This window comes from Botryllus schlosseri, chromosome 1 (assembly GCF_051294905.1).
Source record: "Botryllus schlosseri isolate E-star chromosome 1, Bs_hap1, whole genome shotgun sequence".
Taxonomy (NCBI): Eukaryota; Metazoa; Chordata; class Ascidiacea; order Stolidobranchia; family Styelidae; genus Botryllus; species Botryllus schlosseri.
The window spans coordinates 28,616,691-28,638,122 of record NC_137236.1 but is presented as its reverse complement, the minus strand read 5'-3'; the positions used below and the strand labels follow the sequence as shown (position 1 = coordinate 28,638,122).

General features: G+C 39.7%; 1 protein-coding gene across 1 annotated transcript; it reads left to right on the top strand.

Moving 5' to 3' along the window:
- Nucleotides 1–4,751: 4,751 nt before the first annotated feature.
- Nucleotides 4,752–20,443, top strand: LOC145435101 (protein N-terminal asparagine amidohydrolase-like). Its single transcript, XM_080312377.1, has 8 exons — nt 4,752–4,895; nt 5,091–5,225; nt 6,278–6,464; nt 8,374–8,478; nt 12,108–12,357; nt 17,782–17,877; nt 18,363–18,536; nt 20,341–20,443. Exons 1-7 carry the CDS (start codon nt 4,821–4,823, stop codon nt 18,532–18,534), a joined length of 1,020 nt encoding a protein of 339 aa, XP_080168503.1. The 5' UTR covers nt 4,752–4,820; the 3' UTR covers nt 18,535–18,536; nt 20,341–20,443.
- Nucleotides 20,444–21,432: the final 989 nt, after the last annotated feature.

Below are 21,432 nucleotides of genomic sequence, written 5' to 3'. Positions count from 1 at the left end.
ATGATGATTGACACATCTGTACGGAATCATATTCTTGCTTGGTACACGGATTTCCATGTTTATTTGTTATTATCTTTGAATCCAAATAGGGGGGCCCTTCGACTAGAGGGGGGCGGGCGACCGCCCACCTCGCCCCACCCCCAAAGCCACCACTGCTGGCTACAAGCTCAATGAAATGAAGGCTGGTGCAAACTTGTTTCTGATTTCAGTGGTCGTGAACTGGTATTAGCTTTTTGGTTTGACCTCAAAAGCACCATCTCGCGAATCGTTTCCCTCATCACCATGAAATGTTCACAACTGCTATGTATTGCTATGCGGCAGACTTGGACAACTAGAAAATTTTCAGCTTTTCTGAAGTAGATTAGAATTAGAATTAGATCTCCACAGTTTTCCACATGAGAATGGTTACGGTAACTTCTGTAAACCAAGCTTTTGTTATGGTCATTGCGCTGCGTCGCTACGATTGTTCAAAAAAATGCCGATATTCAGACTTTGAGGTGTATTTCAAGGGAGTTCCAGTGCCCTGATTGGATTTTAATGTATATTTTCAGAATCAGAGCGACAGTATAGCTTTCAAATAAGATCAACTTTATTGAATTTAAGCGCACGGGTCGTCAGCTATGGCATTAGCAATTATGATGCGTTCAGATTGCTGAGCAGTAATTTCATCCGGGCAAGCAAGCGTGACTGCGGGTGTTGCGTATCTATCCGTAGGTTAGTTATCTATAGTGTAAGTAAGGGGATGGCGGCTTGGCACTGGATTTCCCAGCGCAAGAGGGATATTCTTGTTAACTCACCGCAACAGTGCAATATGCCTCGGACAAAGAGGCATTTTCATGAAGACAGTAATTAGAATTAGAAATATCTAGTTGTCCAAGTCTGCTATGCGGCAAACAAGGGGCTTGATTCCTATATATAAATGCATGTATCTGTTATGTATTTACCATCTATAAACCTACCTTCAATTGTGGATATGTATGGTGACTTATTACGTTACTTGAGCCTGTGGCTACTGCGTGTCTGCGAATTCGAATCTGATTTGCGAAATGTCTCCGTGCTCTCATTTTAATAGTAGTATAATTTATGGTTTTCCCGAAAATATTACAGGACTGTATCGTGTGAAACGAGCGAAGCTCACTATACAGACATTTGACATTCTCAAGCTTATGCCATTGAACTCTGATTTGATATGAACTGAACCTGATTCAATATCCAAATTTTCGCGAATGCAATCATTCTAATTCCAATCTAATTAAGAAAATATTATGGGACTATTATTCTAATTATAAACTAATTTAAAAAAAAATTCGTAGCTCTTATTTTAGTTATAATCTAATTTGGAAAAGCTGAAAATTCTATAGTTTTCCAACTCTGGTTTCGTGACTACTGCTGGCGCAATATTGACATATATCTTAATTTAGGCTTACCTAAATTGATATATCTTGAATACTGTGAACTCTTCACCCAAGAAAAAATACGCCAGATTTATAGAAATGGGCATATCGGCGTTGGCCATTACCGCGCCACGACGCACCAGAACATATAAATTTTTATGCCATGTAACATGCGGCTCCAAGAAGTGTGCCAGAACGATCGGCAGCGAAAGGACTGCGCTTATGCTGATACATATAGGTTTAATTGTCCATAGGCGCCTGACTGGCACCGAATGTTCCTGTCTTGGCAATCTGAACCTCACAAGACAAATACCATCCCGCAGGGAAAAGGTATATGCCAGTGAAGAAATAGCAATTTGAAATCGTGTGCGTCTTTTAGTTTAGTACGTTAATGCGATTCTATATATATTTTGATACAGCTGACTGGCGGTCACGAAACAACATCATGTAACAAAGTCATACACCAACGGGTCCGCCCGCTCGAAGATGTTTAATTATTAAGTACGGGCCCTACAGTTTCCAAGACACCTCACTCAGCTATACCGGTAAATCTGATTACGCGAGCAGAGATGTCAAGAAATTGAAAGCAATATATATGCAATTTCCGATCTTATTGACCGATTTTATTATGAATTATTGAAAATTTTCGCACTTCGCTCGTGCTCACTAAATAGTACCAATAGTTTTGTGGTAAAAGCGAACAACGGGATGGGAGGGGGTCGGTTTATCACCATGGGAGCCCAAGACCCAAGTTTTTTGGGGGCCTGACGAGGTGCTGTTTTGTTCCTGCCAACAGGTATACGCCCGAAGATATTTATTTATTATTGAGTTGTCTCACCATTTCAAACACACCTCACTCAGCTATACCGGTAAATCTGATTACGTGAGCAGAGAGAAGATAAAAATTGATAGCAATATATATGCAATTCTCGATCATATTGACCGGCTCAATCATCCTTTATATAAATTTTTCGCGCCTCGCGCGGCCAGTTAAGCTACTGACTAATAAACGGACACCCAATATATATTATAAGGAACGGTAAAGGGCCACCAGCCTGAGAGGGTCTGGGGGCGATGCCCCCCAGAAGTATAGTTAATCACCCTAGTGGGGGCCCAAGACAACGTTTTGAGGGGGGCTGACGAAGTGCTGTTACGGCCCTGCTTGTATGGAGTCGGTTTTCTGCGGCAACAGTTATGAAGTAGAATTGAACTGACTGGAGGCGAACTGTGTATATTGCGGTATCTAACATTGCTCTGCGGTTTTATAGGTGAACAGAATTCAACATGGACATTTCTGAAAATGAAATCGCGACGCCATTCGGCTAGGTAGCAATTTCACGAAGCGCAATTCATTGAATTCACGCGAAACTTATAACCGAACAATTTGCAATATTTAGTGATGCACAGACTGCTCTATATTAAATTCAATTCAATTTATTGCTACAATTTTCATTATTTCAATACACCACAAGACTGTAGGCCTGCATGGTTGCATGTTCGACTCGACTTGGCGTTCAAGTCGTCTCCGGTGACGTCACGTCTCATCTCCGAGCTGACTCGTAAAAGGGCCCTGTTTACATGATCCTTCAGGAAGCTGTATCGTGGACGACCGCTTTACCCCTTACAAATATATATTCTGGTGGGCAAAGGTACAACGACAATTTGTGTTTGGTCGTACTCTGAAACGTTTCTTATCCTCGAAATTTACGAGGATGATGAGATACTCGTAATATCGATAGATGTAGAGGAAAATAATCTTGTTCATATCATGATTGTTGAGGAAAACAACAAGTACGGTAGCCTATAAGTTATCAGCTAGCTTTTTCGGCGTCAACGAAGATGAGCCGTGAAGTAGGCGGGAGTAACGACTGTTTTGATATTTCAGTCATCACTTGTCGATGCGATTAAAACAAGGTCATTACCACTCAAGTGACCCAATTGCAAACCTTATGTGGGCTCTAGTTGTTCGGCCTGTCCTCTGTAACAGACTACCCCATGTATGAGGGTGACTCAAGAGTCACGATACATCAACTACTGCAGAGACTTTATTAAAGCATCTTGTCGGCATGATATACCAAATAGGAAGTTAACAATACCAAGAATGTCTATAAAAACTGTCAGCAGACCACTACAACCCAGAACTAAAACAAAGCAATAATCCCAACACCGCTGCGCCTCATCATCACCAAGAGAATCACAAATCTCCATATCATCCTCCCGGGAGAGACATCAGCTCCATCCCATCACACGCCCGCTCACATCAGTTTAGCCAGTAGAACAGTTATGTACGAAATGCAGCAATCGTTCATGTATTCCCGTATCGATGTAGCACACTGCGCAGCCGTTTCTTCAATCGGTTTACTATGCATTGCATATGCATGTCGTAGTCGAATTGATGTATATACCGGTACAATCCACATATCTTCCGAACTGTAGTCTGAGAAGTAGAAATACAGATGTAACGTTTTAACTTGTTTGCCATTTTATGTAACTGATGACATTAACAGATCGAAGCGTCGCAGCCAAATATCAAAGAACACATAGGGAATCGCTAACAGATCGAAGCGTCGCAGCCAAATATCAAAGAACACATAGGGAATCGCTAATAAAATAACAGAGCACGGTTGCTACACCGGTACTTGTGTATTACATGCAATCCACCGTAAACAAGCGAGCACTTACAAAGTAACCCCACCTTTCCTTGCCATGTTTGCCCAATTTCTCAACAAGAGATGAAAAGCATGACTTACGATGCCAAAAGCCCGCGCGGCAAAAACCAGCGCCGTTGAACGAAAGTCGCCGGACGCCGAATACTCAAGCCGATCGTAAACCACATTACACGACAGCTTGAGGCTAGAGTCGACTTGAAGCAGTTTGCCTTTCTCTCTTCATCGAATACGAGAGAGTCGGATCGACGAGTCAGCTTCGAAGCTGACTTAAACCGTCATGTAAATGGGCCTTGTGATACAATGAAAGATGGGAAGTCGTCGAAACGACTTGACGTATAGTCTTTGAAATCAGACACCCAACTGGGCCTGGGCGATATCAGAAGAGATGTGCAGAGTGTAGACTGAATGAGTAGAATCTCACTATCAGCGCTGACTGGTATTTATTCAGTGTGATCTGCGAAGTAAATTCATCAATCTCCTGAAAATCTGATACCAAGTGCAGTTCTCTTTTGTATCGCATTGTACATTGTGTGCGTGTGTCTTGGGCAGATGAAATATAATGTGACGATTATTATTAGCAGTACACGACCAAATCCGCAATTTGCTGAGTGACTGATAATTTTTCTCAATGGGTAATGCGTAGTCGATCATCCGTGGCGGTTGAACTCGAAGCTCATCCTGCTAGCGCTGCTAATGTTGCTCGACAAGCTTAGTGCGGAAAATCGGTATTTAATAACCAAGTATTTTTCGCATAACGATGGCTCTCTTTGTTCAAGACGAGCTGGTGCCAAACCCCGAACAGACTTTGTCCCAATTTCAGTCATTTGTTAAGGTGAGTGTCGACAGTCGATTACAACCGAACCGAGAATGATGTTTGGTTTCCAACTGTGAACTGTGCAGTTTGCATCCTGTAAAGTAGAGTTCGACAATGTCTCAATCATTGACTAACTTGTTATTATGACTTTCTATGTGGACTTATTAATAAATCGTACAGTACACTATCCTGAACAGCTTCTTCATATTGCAGACCTACAAAAATTACTTTGAAACTGGCTCTTCGCAGCTGATACTTCAAGATGTTATCGAAATTTCCAATAAGGATGCTACTCTGTATGTCAACCAGAGAGAATTTGCTGTGTTAGCTGGAGACGGCACCTGTCCGGTATGCCAAGTCTATTTACTATTAGAGAAAGACGAGATATTTGTATACTGCAAGTGCATTCATACTCTGAAAATTGAGTGACATCTTGAAAATGAATGTTACAGTAGTTGAATTGCAATGATGTTAATATTGAAGAGGGGCCTGCTGCGTCAGACTAAGAAGCATGTGACACCGGTGTTCTGTTTTGTGAAATTCTTGCAGCCATTGCTAGCCCACAGTCATTACTAGTGGAGTAGCCAAGGCCTCAGTGGCCAGTGGGTGGGTTTTGCATTATTGGAGGTCACCTCAAGTCAGAACCTCTTCCATTTCAAACTTGAAACGCTAGTCTTTTGAAAGCCAATCGGGTTCCGATAAAATAAATAATAATAAGTTACTTCTGAATTAATATATTTAGTTGTGTTTAGTTAGTGGTTGCCGATTTTTTTTTTAAAGGTTAGTTCCAGAATTTCAATTTTGAAAATTGAATGGTTGTAGTTCTAGCCTACAGTATGGAATCGGTTTCCTGTGCTCACACAATTCCCAGTGACCTGTGAGCGCCTTATTATTATCGTTAGGTAATATTTTTCATCTAAACAAGTAACACACAATGTACAATGCGATGTCATGAACAGATAGGAGGATGCCGAACGACACGCATCAGTAGCGATCCTTTACTCTAACATCCACCTCGGCCTAGAGTGCCCGATGCCTTATTAACTTTAACTTGGAGAATCATTGCTCACCTGTTATATTAGGCAAAATGTACCGAGATTCCAGTGGGAAGTTCTAGTGTGTATTTTAAAAATCCATCAGATTTTGCAAGTCTTTGCTGCATATAAGATGTTCCTGTATCCATGAGAAGGCCCCCAATATCGATACCTTGCTCAATGTCCAACCACTTGATTGATACTTTAATCAGCAACAACACTAATCAACGTATTATGTACAAAACAAAAGCACACGAGTATAGCTTCAGCGGTGTTGACTAGTAGCTCTACCTGCAATATGAATATAATAACCATTGTTTGAACTGGAGTCAGACTGTGCAATGCTTTCACCTTCTGTTTACACAGTTCATGAAAATTGGATCAGACATGGCCACAACTTGTCACATTGTCGTACTCTATCACGGTAGCACCAGGGTCGTGGCGCTGGGACATTTTGATGGGAGTTGCACAGAACAGGGCGTTGATGACATGGTTGGAAAAGTTCTACAGGAAAGTGTATCGCGCTGTGGCTCAATACAGGGCGGTGTTATAGGTAAATATAAATGCTAGTTTGAAGGCTGATTCACACGTAGTGTTGTGGGTGATGCTTAGTGTAATGGCATAAGACCTTCGAAGAGATTTGATTGGCAATAATTGAGCTCACAAGCACCCATCTTTTAATGATGGTAAATGTATTGGTCAAAAGTGGAAACATAGTTCGATACTAAGCTGATCCTTCTAGAACCAGATTTTTTTGTCCTAGTCCAGTTTTAAGCACAAGGCAATGATGTTTTTGCATGCCAAGGACATTTGCACCTAATAAAGGCAGTTATTTTGAATGCGAGTCTTACCAATTGTCTTTTATTATGAATCGCATATTCAATGCTATTTGTGCTTCAACAGATTGAATGCTTCTCAATTATATTAACAGATTGGGCGACTGATTCCAAATTATTTAGTCTTTGAATTGACCCTGTTTAATTGCTCGGATGTGAACTGTTCCGTGACTGTTTACTGTTGACATAGTTCAATATACTTAGATATAATTTCTTCACCATCTTACACTCGTCGATACCGTAGTACGCTATCACAAATTCTCAATGGCATTTGTGCAAATATTGATATTCTGGCTGTTGTGGAACAGTTTAGTCATCATAATGACATTGTGATGTTGTTTTAATGCTTTGAATAGATTAATATAGTAATGCAGTTGTTGTCTGTAAGCCTACCTGTCTATCAGATTCAAGTGTAGATTTTATAGTGGTACCAGTGCCGGTAAAATATGGATATGCTGACTTTGCGTATGAATATTTCTGAAAAAAAGATTGAATTACCTACTAACCAATAACCTACTTCCGGGCGTTACTAAATATGAAGTGCAGTTTGATATTGAATTTAATTGATCGTTTTGCCATCACTAGAGCGATTTTTTACCGATAAAAAGTAAGATTTTGACCTAAAAAATCAAAATTTTGTTATTTTTATACCCTAAAAAACCTAATTTTGACCAAATTTTGACCTAGCATTTGTAAATTGATTGTTTTCCCCACATAATGTTACAATTGAACTACTTATCTTCATTTCTGGTTGGAACTGTCTGTCCTTGTGAAGTAGTTTGACCTGGAAAAACTTTTTTGACTCAAAAACTGACAAATTTTTACACGAAAAAACTTTATTTTTACGAAATCTGGCCCTATGAAGAATTCTAGTAGTTGCATCACGTATTATGGTAGAAATAATTGAATTTGTTGTAGTAGGCTACAACGAAAGATACTTTCCTACATTTTCGGGTAGAAAGTGTCTGTCATTTTAGCTTGCCAATAACGGAGAAAGAATGCCCAACAGTAACAGTTGTTGGCTGACAGCACTGAAGTTGTGCGTACACTGCTGGTGACACACCGTGTTTCTTCATTCTGACAATGTTGTATCGCAATTTTTCATCATGCGCTTCTTGATATAAGAACCATGCAATGCTCACGCAGTCTTGCTTCAGTTAGGATATTGCGGTGAACACCATGTCAAGTCAACCTATTTGTTTCATTTGAATGTTTATGCTTCACAATGAGCAGACAATAGGCCGTCTACAACGGTAGGCCTATAAAGTAGGCTGCAAGCTGTAAAATGTCAAATGATAAGTTCACAGACAGCGCAAAATCTACGATACAAACAAAGACCAGGTTGCATAACAATTATAACTTCGTGAACAATTTTGCCATTTTTTGATCTAACGCTACAATCTTGACAGCCAACACCGTTACCATTTTCTTATGAGGTAGGCCTATACAGGCAGGGCAATTTGCGGCCCGATATCGAAATCTTACCCGTTTATCAAAAAGTTTGCACACTGCAATTTTAGATAATTTCCCATTTATATTCGATTGAGCATAATGTATTCCTGAGTGGGTTTTGGGTTGATCCCGAGTTTTGTGCGGCAACCTTTTAAATCCTTGTAACAAATTTAGATATGGATCTTCACATCGTCGGCGGATTCAGTGATGAGAAGCTTCATTCGGAAGAACTTTCTGTGAAACTGTTGAAGGAATTTTATTATTACAAGGCTAAGAGAGGTAGGTAGTACGTGTCATACGCGCCATCTTTCTTTGCGATGCTAAAACATGGATTATGTACTAAATCCTCGGATTATTTTGTTAATCTTCTGGATTTATCAGAATCAGAAGGATGAATCAGTGCTAGATTCTGACAGAATTTGTGGTAACTAGAGGTGGTCAGTAGTAGGGCTCTTCAAAAATGATTTTTTTTCTCAAATCGTACTGGCTACTTGATAAAATTGTTAGTTTACCTAATTTAGGCCTATACACCAAATTTGGTTCAATTCCAGGCAGTAACCGCTTTGCTACAGGAGAAGTAAGTTTCTATTTATTACATGAAAATAAACAACGAAAAATTTGAGAATTTTCTGTTCACCCCATGAAAGTGTTAGGCTGTCTATAGAAACGACGCTCACCAAATTTGGTTCAATTCCAACCGGTGGAAGCGGAGTCATTGCCGTCGAAAAATTTGGATTTGAATAAAATAGTATTTACGGTGAGCACAACTATAATAAATAAATAAAGAATAGGTCACCGTAAATACTATTTTATTCAAATTCAAATTTTTCGACGGCAATAACTCCGCTTCCACTGGTTGGAATTGAACCTAATTTGGTGAGCATTTTTTCTATAGTCAGCCTAACACTTTCATGGGGTGAACAGAAAATTCTCAAATTTAATATTATTCATTTTTACATAATAAATAGAAACTTTTTTCTCCTGTAGCAAAGCGGTTACTGGCTGGAATTGAACCAAATTTTGTGTGTAGGCCTAAACTAGGTAACCTAACAATTTTATCTTGGCCAGTACGATTTGAGAAAAAAGTCATTTTTGAAGAGCCCTAGTGGTCAGTGACGAAGTTGCATACCTATAATTTCCAGGGTTGGCTAATAGAGTAGGTTTTGTGTAACTTGATATGGTCTTGCGTGATCCCCCCCCCCCCCATATCTAGCATGGAGCTTACTATATTACTTTGGCCTATTTCAAATTGCGCATGCTATGGTAATCGTATATCAATTACTCAATGCTTGTAGACGTTAGTCTCTCGTTTGAGCGTCTATGAAACTGCGAGTCTGTATTAGGGCTGCTCAAAAGTGACTTTTTTCACTGGATTCCGGGGGTTCACTGATGGAAAGGTTAGGTTGCCTAGAAATTCGCTGAACACACAGGAGTTTGAAAATTTTGAATTTATTATAAAAAACTTGAAAATGTTTTTTCAAATTTTACTTGTCAACCCCATAAAATTGTTGAGTTGTCTTAAAGAACGATGCTTGATCATTTTTTCTCACTTCCAACTAGTATAAGCGAAGTTATTGCGGTCGAAAATGTTGGATTCGCAAAAATAGCCCGGACGGTGGGTGATCCTAGAATTAATATTGAAAAACTCAAATACGGGTTGGAATTGATTTAAATTTGTTTTGCATCGTATTTGTAGACGACTCACCGATTTTGCGGGGATTACGGTAAAATTTGGAAGAATTTATTAAAATTTTTATCGTAAATTTCAATTTTTCAAACTCCCGCCAGTTGGAATCGAGCCAAATTCGGTATACAGCGTTTTTTAGGCAAACTAACAATTTAGGCTAATCAGTGAATCCCGGAGTCCGGAATAATAGTTATTTCAGAACAACCCTACTCTGTATATTATCGAATTTCGACTCAAAACTCTACCCACTTTGGTTGAAGATCTAACAAGAAAGGCTGACTCATAAGTTACTTATTCAGCGCAGTATTACATGCGATATACCAGGACATGTTACTTGGCTACTAGAGATCGCCTACCAGCTGTAGCCTACTACTTGCCAGGGTTGTAACCAAGTGGCGAGGCTCAGATCACAAGTCAATCTCACTTCTATAGTTTCGAACCGTGTCTAGTCGAGTCATTTTTAATTCACCACCGAGTCCAAGTCAGCGAACAGAGTGCCAAGTCCGAGTCATGGTATTATTACTCGAGTCCAAGTCATTGTGTTGACTGCTCAGTTTCCAATTAAAGTCTTGTCAAACCCACTTTTTATAACTCTGTTTGGCGGCATCGAATTGTTCACATTAATAATATACCGTGATTTTCCGAATATAGTGCGCCCCCATATACTCACCCTTAAAATGACGTGTATATTCTGGGAAAAAGCCTGTACCCATATATAGCACGCACTCTGCATTCGCAGTACATGAATAGTTGCGTTTTAGTATTCGATTTTGTTCTGTTTTGCGATGTCACTGTCGAACAATCATGACATAATGATCGCTAATCATAATACAATTAACGGCATTGTCTCTAAACAAGAGTAGATAGTAGCCCAAGCCTGCGAGATCGGCGACGCGATAGTTCAGGCTAGCGACACACGACATCTTGCGCACGTGGCCTATTAGAATTACAGATGCGATTGCTCAGGCCAAGGGTTATGTCGGGCGCACCAGTCCTGTTGGAGATGCGACTGATTACGCAATCGATTATATCTTGCGCACATGTCCTCTAGTGTATGTGATTGTTAATGCCTGTCGTTGAGGCGATGAATCAACAAGGATTGCCGCGCACGCTTGTGGCAATCAGCGACCTAATTTCGCTCGCGTACAAACGGCAAACCAACTCAGCAAGAGATCGAGTGCTTTGCAGGCGACTCACATTAATTAGCAACACGCTTTTCGTTAATTGGCAACACGCTTCTCTATTTGGCAGCGCGTCACACTCTATAATACGAATTACGGGGCCCAATGGGTAGAGCTGATGCGTGATTTAAACAAACATGAAGAAAGGTGTGATTTGAAGTTTTTGATTGAGGGATTTTTTTTCAAGGCTTGCTGCACCCATGTATAATACGCACCCCCCTATTTTAGGGCAAAAAATCGGTAAAATTTTGCGCATTATACATGGAAAATTACGGTACTAATCTTCCTCACTTTTAGCAGTTTGTGGTCGCATTTACAAGTACATGTACCAATAGTCGAAATTCCAACGGTGTGGTTACTTTCCTATTCTTTGAGATTACAATGAAATGGCGGTCTTGGTCGTCTTAGTCCTTAGTCACAATTATGACTTGGTTCGAGTCGTGCGCAATGACTCGAGTTCAAGTCGACTTAATACACAGATTGACTCGAGTCGAGTCATTTCCGTGTTTTGAGAAAACGTCTCGAGTCAAGTCGAGTCGTCAGAAAATCGTGACTCGAGTCATTACTAACAGGCTGCTACTTTCAGAGTTTACTTGAGTGGTTAATATGTTAGACCAGTGGTTCCCAACGTGGGCGATATCGCCCCCCAGGGGGCAATTTGGCGGTCCAGGGGGGCGAAAATGACGAAGGGGGCGATAGGGGGGCGAAAATGGACGAAGGGGGCGACAGGGGGCGAAATCAGCCAAGGGGGCGATATGGGATAGTCATGGGGGCGGTGGATAGTCATCCATCTGGCAATGCAGAGAGAAAAACGTTATTTTGAGCTCTGAGTCTAGTCAACCCGCCGGTGATTACAGTTTGTATGCCCATTTTTCGGTACACAAAATCTGGGGGGCGATGATCGGTGTTAAGCTTGAAAAGGGGGCGATGGTTCGAAAAAGGTTGGGAACCACTGTGTTAGACTAATTCTACTTAACAGTATTGATTCTTCTAGTCAAAATTAAGCATAGAATACTACTTCTACTGTTTTCTCTTTGCAGGCACACCGACGGCGCGTATGCATCTGAAAACGTTCTGCGCATCCTCGCTGAACAACACGATTGTCGAAAAGGTCCGCAAGAGCCAACGTACCGTATCCGTAAATTCTCCGGGGATATTCGGGGTCGTTTGTGATGCCAAAACGGGACTCTTGGCTCCGGCCGTTTTCGATAGCGATACTAGATTGCCTGCTTCCGATTTAAGAGGGGCGAGATCGCTCAACGGGGTGCATTACATGCCGAATATCTTCAGGTGAGTTTGTTTTAAAGCTCAGGCTTGTAACCAAGTTACCAGGTTTTTATAGTGAGTTGGATCAATATGTGAGGAATTCCCAGGGTTGTAACCAAGTCACAATGCTCCGAGTCACAAGTCAAATTCACTTTTATTGTTTTGACTCGAGTCATTTTCAATTCACTACCGAGTCAAGTCCGAATCAGAGTCAGCGAGCAGAGGGTCGAGTCCAATTCATGGTATTATGACTCGAGTCGGAGTCCAAGTCATTATGTTGACTGCTCAGTTTCCAGTTAAAGTCTTGTTAAACTCACTTTATATAACTATATTTGGTGATATCGAATGTTTCGCATTCATAATATACTAATTTTCCTAACTTTTAGCTGTTTCTGGTGGCATTTTCAAGTACCAGTACCAATCAGACAAAATCCCAGAAGGGTGGTTACTTCTCAACTCTTTGAAATTACAATGAAATGTCGGTCTTGGCCGTCTGAGTCTCGAGTCAATACACAAATCGACTCGAGTCGAGTCATTTCTGTATTTTGAAAAAATGACTCAAGTCAAGTCTAGTCATCAGAAAATTGTGACTCGAGTCATACATAACAACCCTGGTAATTCCATATCGGACATTTGATCAGAACAATCTGTTTGGTACTGTAGGGATCCGGATGTCTCTAACGATACAAGCCTAGGTCTCGTGCTCATTTGAACGCGCAATGGCGAGATCTTTTGCTGCAACGTAACGTGATACGCTAATTGCGATGAATAGGAGGAAAAGGGTATCTCCGCATTCATTGTTCTGTGAATACGCTTATCGGGCATCTAATCCCGAATGAACAGTTACACTAAGATATACCAGAGAGCTAGCTTTCGGGTGCAAGAGGATGGATATTTGAGCTTGGGAAGGGGGATATTGGACACCGATTACTCTCTTCCCGCCTACGCCCATGGCTCTGCGCTGTGTGAGCTGAACAGTGATCTTTGCGGTCATATTTTTACTGGACATCCAAGGAAATATTTGATTACTGTGATATTTTGTTGTCTAGAAACTTCCTGTGCGTTGATAAATGATATAATGAATTGAGACCCTTGCCCACTAAAGCCATACTGCGGTGCGTTTAGAGAAACCAGGAACTATCCTGTGTTGTTCCGATATCGTTGCACACTTCATTTTTTTATCAACATATTATCATGGTGGTGACAGTTGACATGAGTAATGGACCGTTATTTCCTTCTGGGCTAGCGTTTGGACGCGTCCTGCACAGTCTGCATTCTAACTAAAATAACACACAAGAATTCCGGAAGTTTGCTATTCTACGCTCGTTGCATTTTTCAAAAGTTGCTTTGATTTATTCCCATCACTGTCAAAAGCCTCTGAGCAAAGCTGTAAACGGTGAAATGAGATTGTCATCCCGTAGTGCTGAGAATGTTAAATTTTTTATGGCGAGTAAGCGAAGTATGCTGGCGAAATATTTTGCCGTTCTGTCAGTAGGACCAGGGGTTTGTAACCTTTTTGACAAGCAGGCAAGATATAAGTGTAGTGTCGGTTCTTTGAAAGATAGCTCTCGCTCCAATGTTGTTCACAAGATGCTGCTACTACGTTTACTAAATTCACATAATGGCACGGTAGCGCTTTACAAAATTACAAATTGATGCAACTTACGAAGTTGCCATGAATTTTGACGGCTTTTCATTGCTGCAACTTATAATGCATCGACTTGAAATGGTTGATGTTACGCTTTGTAAGTAAGGGTACTTCCTGTAGCCGGAGAAGCAGCAATAACGTTGCCCTTGTTTAGTTTATACTAAGTCTTGTGATTAGGTTCTCCACTCGTTTACAATCCAAACTTCCGGCATTTCAGACTGAATCTTAGTGCACTGAAATATGTTACTAATGTACCAACTGTATGAGTGAGCGAAGCTAGGTTTAATTGGACAACCAAAAAGGAGAGTTTTGTGCGGCAATATTGCAATTTAAAACCTTCACCCTGAGATTTTCAAAACTGTTTTTGGATCTCAGCCTACTGGTACGGAAGTCGGTGTAGTAATAAGCACAAAGCACGAGTTGTTTTATGATTAAAGCAAACTTCAGAGATTGATCAGTTTCGCACAAGCCTGCTGTGAAGACCCAATTTCAAGGCCAGCCACCTCATCAGGAATTAGTCGTTAAACTAGGTATGCATTATGCAATTATGGATAACAATCGTGAACAGCCAAATTTTCAGCTGGTCAAATAAATTAGTATTCATGCGCAGAGTAAGCATGTGCATATTTTAGTCCACGGTTTATTACCTGGGGTCCTTGGATAAGGTAAAAGGAGTCCATGCAATGCGAATATTAAGACTACAAGTACAACTATAAAACTTCATCGTCGTCTGTAAAATTTGTTCTCATGTTTGAACCGTGTCTTTTTATTCTGTCTTATATTCAACATGAACGTGATGACCTTTCATTCATCAGCTTCCCAAATTTCAAGATTAGGGGGTTCACGCAGCCACCCGGAATATTTTAGTGGTCTGCGCTAGAAAGAAAGGTTGAAGAAACGGTCTAAGTATTATTATGAATATTCCTTGAGACCACTAGAGCTTAGCGCAAACCTATCATACCAAGTTAAATTACACACAGTCAAGGTCCACGTCATTTAAATTAACACTTATTGGAAGGCAGCAATTCTTTTCTATGGGGGTCACTGGTTACACACCTCCAGTCAGAATGAATAGTTGGGTGTGGCGTGGGTACATTATGTATTATAGTATTAATATAGATATAATTCTTGCAATGATCAAGCACTTGTGTCACTGGGTACAATCAATTTTGATTGCCGAAAAATGTTGTTTACCGTTTTGTTTAAGGATGGTATTACTATTACCATTAAAATGTGTGGAGTGAAAAAATAGAAAAATTTGAATTTCAAAACGTGCTCCATTGATATTTGGTCCCAAATCTCGAACGAATTACTTCTATCGTGATTTCAGGTTCGTGAACCCTCTAGTGACCGTGCAATTTCACCAAACGAGCCAAGAATAGCTAATTTTGCTATATCTTGATAACCGCTTATGCTAGAAAACCAGTTTTGGGCTTAAAATCTGCGGAAGGAACATGTTTCTGTCTCACTTCCATAGAACTTTGTCTTGAAAATGTGCAGAAAAATAGTAGCAAGCAAATTGTGGATTTTTAAAGTGAAATTGAGCAATTGATTAGTATATTCACATTGAAATATATATGGATATTTATACCTGACACTTCTCAGGGGTAATAGTCTGCAACTAGTAGAGAATTGGAAAGACAATAAGATTGTTGATATAGGCCTACAATGTTCTTTGCAATTCTCTATTAGTTGCTGAGGATTAGAGAGAATTTCGAAGGCAATATCATTGTTGATACACAATGTTCTTTGCCATTCTCTTAAGTTGCTGCCGATTAGAGAGAATTTGTAAGAGGATACTATTGTTGATGTACAATGTTCTTTCCAATTCTCTACTAGTTGCTGAGGATTACCCCTGATGGCGGGTTCATTTCATTATAAGTATACTAGTCCATTCTCCAGTGTGTTGGTGCGTGCTTGATGCCCTCTATCTTGACCTGAAGATGCAAATTCTTTCTTTTATTCACACTTAGCTTAGCTATTTAGCTTAGTACTATCTAGCTTAGCTTAGCTTAGCTTAGCTTAGCTAAGAATTTACATATCCTTTTGTATTATCTATGATTTCTGCACAGATGACTGGTGCCTAGAGCAGACCCTTTGAAAATATATGTAACTTGAGACGAAGGCCACTCTGTACTTGTGATGTGAAAAGTAATTCAAGAATTTCACGCTCAGCTAAGATGGGTCATAATAGTCATTAATATGACTCAGATAGTTGAAGTAACCTTACCAGTTTCAATCGAATACAAACAAGCAGTGGTTTCTAAAAGTGGCCTCGAGGCTTTTAATGATGGAAGTCACACGCACACACCTATTTACTGCCTGACAGTTATGACGCTTTTTGATGCAAATATGTCCTAAACCCTCTTTTAGCCCACCTGCTTTTCGAGTTTTAGCCCACCTGCTTTTCGAGAAAATGGGTGAATTGAAAGTAAAAGTAAATCCTTAGGGGTTTGGCAAGCAAGTCTCAAAGAACCAGTATGCTTCGCCCAGTAGCCTTTCCCGTGGAATTGAAACATTCATGAATCTCTAGCGCAAGAAGCAGTCAGATTGAATAACATCGAATATTAACTTGAGTATAATAAATATTTGGACCCCAGCTGACAGATTACGAGACCTGTGCTGTAACTGCATAGCTATGGCGGATGCCGCTATCGTGTGACAGCCCAAAAAATCATAAAATATGTTCCGGCTAATGAGGCATTGCGTCTAACTGATGTTATTATCAGGGCTGGACACAATGACTTCAGTAAAACCGTACTCTAGCAGAGTAGTGAGATCCGCTTTTTTTCAAGCAATATTTTATCAATGAAAAATACAGTTTCAATACAACAGTTACGTCATTAGAGTCTTCAAACCTTAGTTAGCCATATCTCAGCGTCAAAAAACACGTTACATAACTCTACAAATGATCACCGAACGACAATTCTGTGAAGTAGTAATCGAGCCTCAAATAGGTCACAAAGCAGGCACAAAGGTTCAGAAATTGGTAATTATTTTGAATGGCATGTAAATGGCAGCATTTATCTTGCTAAAGAGATACATATTAGAACTTTTAAAGTCATTATTACTGTTTTGACGTCATGTTAGGTGGTATTCAAAACTCAACAATACTCGAAGCTCAAAGTTATTATACAGAGAGCCTGCATTAATACTTATCCAGTGTAACCAGGGTTGTAACCAAGTCACAAGGCTCCGAGTCACAAATCAATCTCATTTTTATAGTTTTGACTCGAGTCGAGTCATTTTCAATTCACCACCGAGTCAAGTCCGAGTCCAAGACAGCGAGCAGAGGGTCAAGTCCGAGTCGAGTCCGAGTCCAAGTCATTGTCTTGACTTATCAGTTTCCAGTTAAACCCACTTTCTATAACTCTGTTTGGGGATATCGAATGGTTCGCATTTATAGTATACTAATTTCATCACTTTTTGCAGTTTCTGGTCGCATTTTCAAGTACCAGTACCAATAGACGAAATCCCAATAGTGTGGCTACATTACTATTCTTCGTAATTACAATGAAATGTCGGTCTTAGGGGCCTGAGTCTCGAGTCATATGACTTGGTTCGAGTCATGCGCAATGACTCGAGTCCAAGTCGAGTCAATACACAGATTGACTCGAGTCGAGTCGTCATTTCCGTAATTTGAGAAAATGACTTGAGTCAAGTCGAGTGATCAGAAAATCGTGTCATGACTCGACTCATTACAACCCTGAGTGTAACTAATGTATGGTGATTACGCCTGACATCTCCAACAAATAAACTTTTTGCAGCTTAGACTTCATTTCTTGCATTTGTGTTGGCAGGATGGAAGACAATTGTTTCGTGATGGAACCTTTCTCATATCGACCGTTTCCAGACGTGGAATTCTGGATACAGCAGCCTGACCATATTATTTTGAAGTGAGTGTTTTTTGGTGGGCCTCAAGACCAGGCGCATAGCCAGGCGGGTCGCGGTCTAAAAAGTGCGACTCATTGACAAGATTGTCGGTATGGAGCAACAGATCTGTTGCTATTGAGCGTTTCTTCTTTGTTCTCGCCAAGCTACTTCGTAAGGACCGACAGTTCTCGCAGGAAATGTAGAAAAGTACTGCTACTGTAACATTATATGGAACAATGCCCAATTTGAATACTTCGGGACAAAAATTTTTCAAAATTAAGTTCTCAATGTCAAAAAAATGTCGAAATTTCAATTTTTTAGGGAAAAAAATAATCGCCCTAGTCCTCAAGTATCTCTGTAGGCAACCAGATGGCAGTACGCGGCCAATTATTAGTACTGGGCAGATGTGGCATTGTCTCAAATCTGTGATACTTTTTAAATTGCACCACTTTTTAAATTGCACCAAACTCGCCGCCGTTTTATGTCTGGTAAACCCGACCTATTTCAGATACATGTCGACATCGCCAGACGTGGAGCCGGACAACTTCTGCGACCATATCCGCGAGACGCTGGCGTTCATTCGAGACCATCCCGACCCGGCGCGTTCTGTGTTTAAAAACGGGGCGCTTGTTTTCCGACCTCATTTCTCCGAAAACCGCTTAACCTGGCATCGGGCGTAGAGGTGAGCGGGGCGTAGGGCAGACTTTGATATCTTTTGCAAATTAGATTAGATTTCGTATTGCGGCTACAAAGTTTTTTTCCAAAATAGGGTAGAATTAGAATTATAGCTACACAGTTGTTTGCGAATTAGATTAGAATTAGAATTATAGCTGCACATTTTTTTGCAAATTAGGTTAGAATTAAAGTTACCGAATCCGCAAAAACTCAGGCATTGAATCAGCTGGTCGAATTGTTGGCATGAGAATAGCAAATGTCTGTACAGCAAGCTTGGCTCGTTGGCTCTATAGAGTTTTCCTGTAGCATTTTCAGGGAATGAGAGCATAGAGTTAGTTTAATAGCATTAGTTCTAGTGGAGAACTTTACTTATATGGATATTAATATTATACCTTCTTGGGTGAATATCAATTTTGTCACGTCATTTTTGAAAAATCATGCTGGCTATGCCCTTGGGTGCGAGTGATGTATCTTTTTTTCATGTGTTAAAGAGACACAATAATATGTTAAGATAAAGGTATTCATGCAGAATCTTCATTAGGGCTGTTCAAAAAGACCAATATTTCCTCGGATTTCATGGATTCACCGATTAAATTGTCAGGTTGCCTGAAGAGAAAACACTGCACCCCAAATTTGGCTCGGTTCCAACTGCTTGATGTGAACGCACGGGAGTTTGAAAATTTTGCATTAACTATGAAAACGTTTGATACGTTTTAGGAATGTTACTGTCAACCCAATGAAAATAATTCTGGGATTACCCACCGTCCAGGCTATTTTTGCGAATACAAACTTTTCGAACACGGTAACTTGGCTTCTACTGGTTGGAAAGAGAGAAAAAATTGTTAAGCGTCGTTCTTTTATACAACAAGACAATTTCACGGGGTTGACGATAAAATTTAAAAAATAAATGATAATAACTTCAAAATTTAGTCAACCTCGCCAAATATTCAGTGAATCCCTGGAACCCGGGAAAAGAGTTATTTCTCAATAACCCTAATGCTTGTGTATATGTAGTAGGGGTCTTCAAAAATGACTTTTTTTTCTCAAATCGTACCGGCTACTTGATAAAATTGTTAGGTTACCTAATTTAAGCCCCCACACCAAATTTGGTTCAATTCCAACCAGTAGCCGCATTGCTACAGCAGAAGAAAGTTTCAATTTATTATATAAAGAAATTTGCAAATTTTCTGTTCACCCCATGAAAGTGTCAGGTTGTCTATAGAAACGACATTCACCCATTTTTTTAGTATGTGTACCGCCAAAGCGAGTACCAACGACGTTCACCAAATTTGGTTCAATTCCAACCAGTAGAAGCGGAGTTATTGGTTATTGCCGTCGAAAAATTTCGATTATGAATAAAATAGTAGCCTATTTACGGTGACCCATTCTTTAATTATTTATTATAAAATACTATTTTATTCAAATCCGAATTTTTCAACGGCAATAACTCCGCTTCCACTGATTGCAATTGAACCAAATTTGGTGAACATCGTTTCTATAGACAACCTAACACTTTCATGGGGTGAACAGAAAATTTTTAAATTTTTTGTTATTCACTTTTCTATAATAAATATAAACTTTCTTCTCCTGTAGCAATGCGGCTACTGGTTGGAATTGAACCAAATTTTGTGTGTAGGCTTAAATTAGGTAACCTAACAATTTTATCAAGTAGCCAGTACGATTTGAGAGAAAAAGTCATTTTTGAAGAACCCTAATATGTAGGCTGTATGACACTGCATCTTTTCTCGGTCAGAGTAATTCGTGTGATGCCTCTGAGCAAGTGGCCATGAATTTTGTCTTTCGTATTTCAGACTTTATAGGACTCGGAAATCTGAAGAAAACACTGTGACTTTATCCTGTTTCTGTACTTGCAAAGACGTTGAGATGATAAATAGTCGTCGCGATCGTTTAGCTTACTGCTCCGATGTAAATCCTCACGCTTACGATGGATAGCTGTATGCTTGTCTGGCTGTTTTTTCACTGTTCATTACACTTGTGTTTTATTTATTATCAAGTTTCGGTATTGCTTGCAATCTATCTATATTGTATCTTACCGTGACGGTTTTTATTTAAGGAAACGGCTATTTTTTCAATCATGACATCAGTTTGTGTACGCGAAAAATGTCTTCATCATCCTACCTTGTTTGTTACGTTTTTACAAGTTTAACTCCTGGCGGAAGCAATGTTCAACTTCAATATTATGTGCATTAGGGGTCTTCAAAAATGACTTTTTTTCTCAAATTGTACTGGCTACTTGATAAAATTGTTAGGTTACCTAATTTAAGCCTACACACCAAATGTGGTTCAATTCCAGCCAGTAACCGCTTTGCTACAGGAGAAGAAAGTTTCTAATTATTATATAAAAATGAATAAAAAATATTTCAAAATTTTCTGTTCACCCCATGAAAGTGTTAGGTTGTCTATAGAAACGATGTTCACCAAATTTGGTTCAACTCCACCCAGTGGAAGTGGAGTTATTGCCGTCGAAAATTTTGGATTGTCAATAAAATAGTATTTACGGTGGCCAGCTCTTTAATTATTTATTATATTTTTAAATTTTTTTAAATTCATTTTTACATAATAAATATACACTTTGTTCTCCTGTAGCAATGCGGCTACTCGCTGGAATTGAACCAAATTTGGTGTGCAGGCTTAAATTAGGTAACCTAACAAGTTTATGAAGTAGCCACTACAATTTGAGAAAATTTCTGAATACCCCTAACGTACCGCCATAAGAATTATAGCTGGTTAGCTTCTAATGTGAAATAAAACCATTTGAAACCATTTTTTTGTGCAAAATAATGGGACCCTTATACAAAGAATAGTGCAGTAGGCCTAGCATTTTATTCCATTTTCAGTGAACTGTGTCACCTGAAAGTTGGTCATTAGTTAAGTATGTTGAG